At 39.4% G+C, this 2500-nt stretch overlaps 1 protein-coding gene across 1 annotated transcript in view; it reads left to right on the forward strand.

The window, feature by feature from the left end:
* Positions 1-722: 722 nt before the first annotated feature.
* The window catches only part of LOC122246310 (uncharacterized), a 3471-nt gene continuing 1693 nt past the window's right edge, over positions 723-2500 (forward strand). Inside the window, exons 1-3 of the mRNA XM_043004822.2 lie at positions 723-993; positions 1478-1854; positions 2077-2500. The exon at positions 2077-2500 is cut by the window's right edge and continues 1693 nt beyond it. Of these exons, the coding sequence (XP_042860756.2) occupies positions 960-993; positions 1478-1854; positions 2077-2500 (835 nt within the window). The 5' untranslated portion in view covers positions 723-959. The remainder of the gene's footprint in view (positions 994-1477; positions 1855-2076) is intronic.

Here is a 2500-nt window from a genome sequence, read left to right on the forward strand (position 1 = left end):
GATAATGATAATGTTAATGGTAAGGATAATAGTACTGATAATAATGATAATGACAATGAAATTAATCATTACTCTTATTATCAATGTTATCATCATCATCTTTACTATCACTATTATAACTGTTGGTAGTAGTAGTATCATAACTATACTTTTTATTTTCATTTGTATTAATATTACGTTTTTTTTGTATGATTAATAGAGTGATGTTGGTATCATCACCCCTATTACCAATAACAATAGTTTTCATCATCATCATTATTATCAAATCTATATCATCATTTTCCCATCTTTCTGTTATTCATACCATTCATTTCAATTCATCATGTCAGCTGTTATTGCCGTTATTACTTGTTACAGAAAATGACCCCTTTTAAAAATAATTTTTGTTGTTGTTGCTACAATCACTATGGCTGATATCATCATCATAATCATCAGAAACAAACAAACAAAAAAATACTCATTAAAACAAGTATACAATAAAGAGCAATTTACTCAACGATAAAACATTGCATTGCTTAGGCAGAAGAACAGGAAACTTCCAAGAAAACGAAGAGAAAAAAACAAAACGAAAAATGAACTTCTATTCATGAGAACTTTCTCTCCTTTGCGCTTCCCGCTTTTCTTTTGTTTGCTCTCCGCATGGGTTTCCGAAGGGATCCGAGGCTATATAATGCCGGGCGCACATGGATTGCCGGTCTTATATCTTTCAAGCATCGACAGAACGTTATCCGTCTCTTGTCTGTGGAATATGATAGTGTTTTACTGGGGTTAAGTTTACAGAAAATCCTGCATTCGCTTCTGCAGTTTTTTTTTTTATATTCCTTAAACTGGTTTCAAAATGGACAGAAAACCAACATATGGATTATGTTATGTACTCTCTCTATGTCCAGTTTCAAATTACCATTAAAAAGTTTAGTGAATATCTAATACATTACCAGGAGAAATAGTTGATTAGGAAAATGCGATTTTTCAAATGTTTGATTACCATTTCAGGTATGTATATTTTATAGAAAGTTCATCAATTGCATACATACATGCATGCATGCATACATACATACATACATATATACATACATACGTACATACGTAGACGTCTGTGTGTGTGTGTATGCAAATATATATATAATTATATATATATATATATATATATTATATATATATATATATATATATATATATATATATATTATATATATATATATATATATATACATATATATATAATATATCAATATATATATATATATATATATATATATATATATATATATATATATATATAACATATACATCAAGATTTTTTATAATACATAAGGAAATATGAACAGATGTTCCGTTATCATAATGAACGCGTTACTTTATCCCTTCTTTCTCTTTTTCCTTTAATTTCTTTTCTTGATTCCTTCAATCCCTTTGCCCTCGTTTTCCCTTTTCATCTTTAAATTTCTCACCCCTATTTCCTTTCTTTCCCGCACAGCATTTGCATCGTGTGTTGCAGAAGGGGATGGTGTGCAGCAACAGTTCCCCCAAGACTCTCCGATCGACCAGTTGGCTGCGGAACAGCGCGAACATTCAGTGCAGCAGCCGCACGAAGCTCCAGCTGCTGCACAGAATGATTCGCAGCTGCTTGCAGTGGAGACACAGCATTGGCCACGGCGTCTAAAGCCATCACAGCAACAGCAAAGGCGAACGCAGCCGGAACAGAGCGTGCTGCAGATACTGTCACCTCGGGATAGAGATACCCAAAAGGCATCACAGCACACAGCGCAGGGCGGGGGTGGCCGACATGCTCCGTCACAGCAGTCACTCTCTGTTAGCAACAAAAGCCAGCCGATTCCTTTCAACATAGCGTTGGTGAGACACTTTCTTTTACATAATGCTTTATCTCTTTCTCTCCCCTTCTCTCTCTCTCTCTCTCTCTCTCTCTCTCTCTCTCTCTCTCTATCTCTTTCCTTCTGTTTTCTCCTTTTCTCATTTGTATTTCAAGTCATCTGTATCAATTTGATAATAATGACTTTTTTTTTCGTTTTCCTGCAGACCGTCAACTAATCTGTTCTTTTTTTCTCCCCCCACCAGCTGCAGTCCCCAACATCGGCCCCCCCTTTGGCCGTGTCCCCTCTGCCCCCTCCCCCAACCGTATCCCCCTCGCCTCCCCTCGCTTCCTCGCCCCATCCGTCTGTCTCCAACTCCCCTCGCCGTCTGACCTTCAACCTGCGACCCCGCGGCCGTCGGGTGCGGTATCGCCGCCCGTATCGCAACGAGACTGTGGGAGGTGCCAGTAAGCCAAGTCCACGCCCACGCTACATACGGCCTCCGACCCATCCTTCAGCCGCTCGGGGAGAGAAGGCGTCATCGGAGAGGGCCGAGGTGACGCCAGGATCGGAATCGGACGATGAATGGATTCCTAAAATTGAACCGCAAAGAGGTGCTGGCTTAGGTCCGAAACCCATCTGGGCCCCTGAAACCACCGAGGCTTCAGCCTTCATCTCTCCCTCAGTCC

This window comes from Penaeus japonicus, unplaced genomic scaffold, assembly GCF_977035675.1.
Source record: "Penaeus japonicus unplaced genomic scaffold, GWHDUDI00000001_assembly GWHDUDI00000039, whole genome shotgun sequence".
NCBI lineage: Eukaryota > Metazoa > Arthropoda > Malacostraca > Decapoda > Penaeidae > Penaeus > Penaeus japonicus.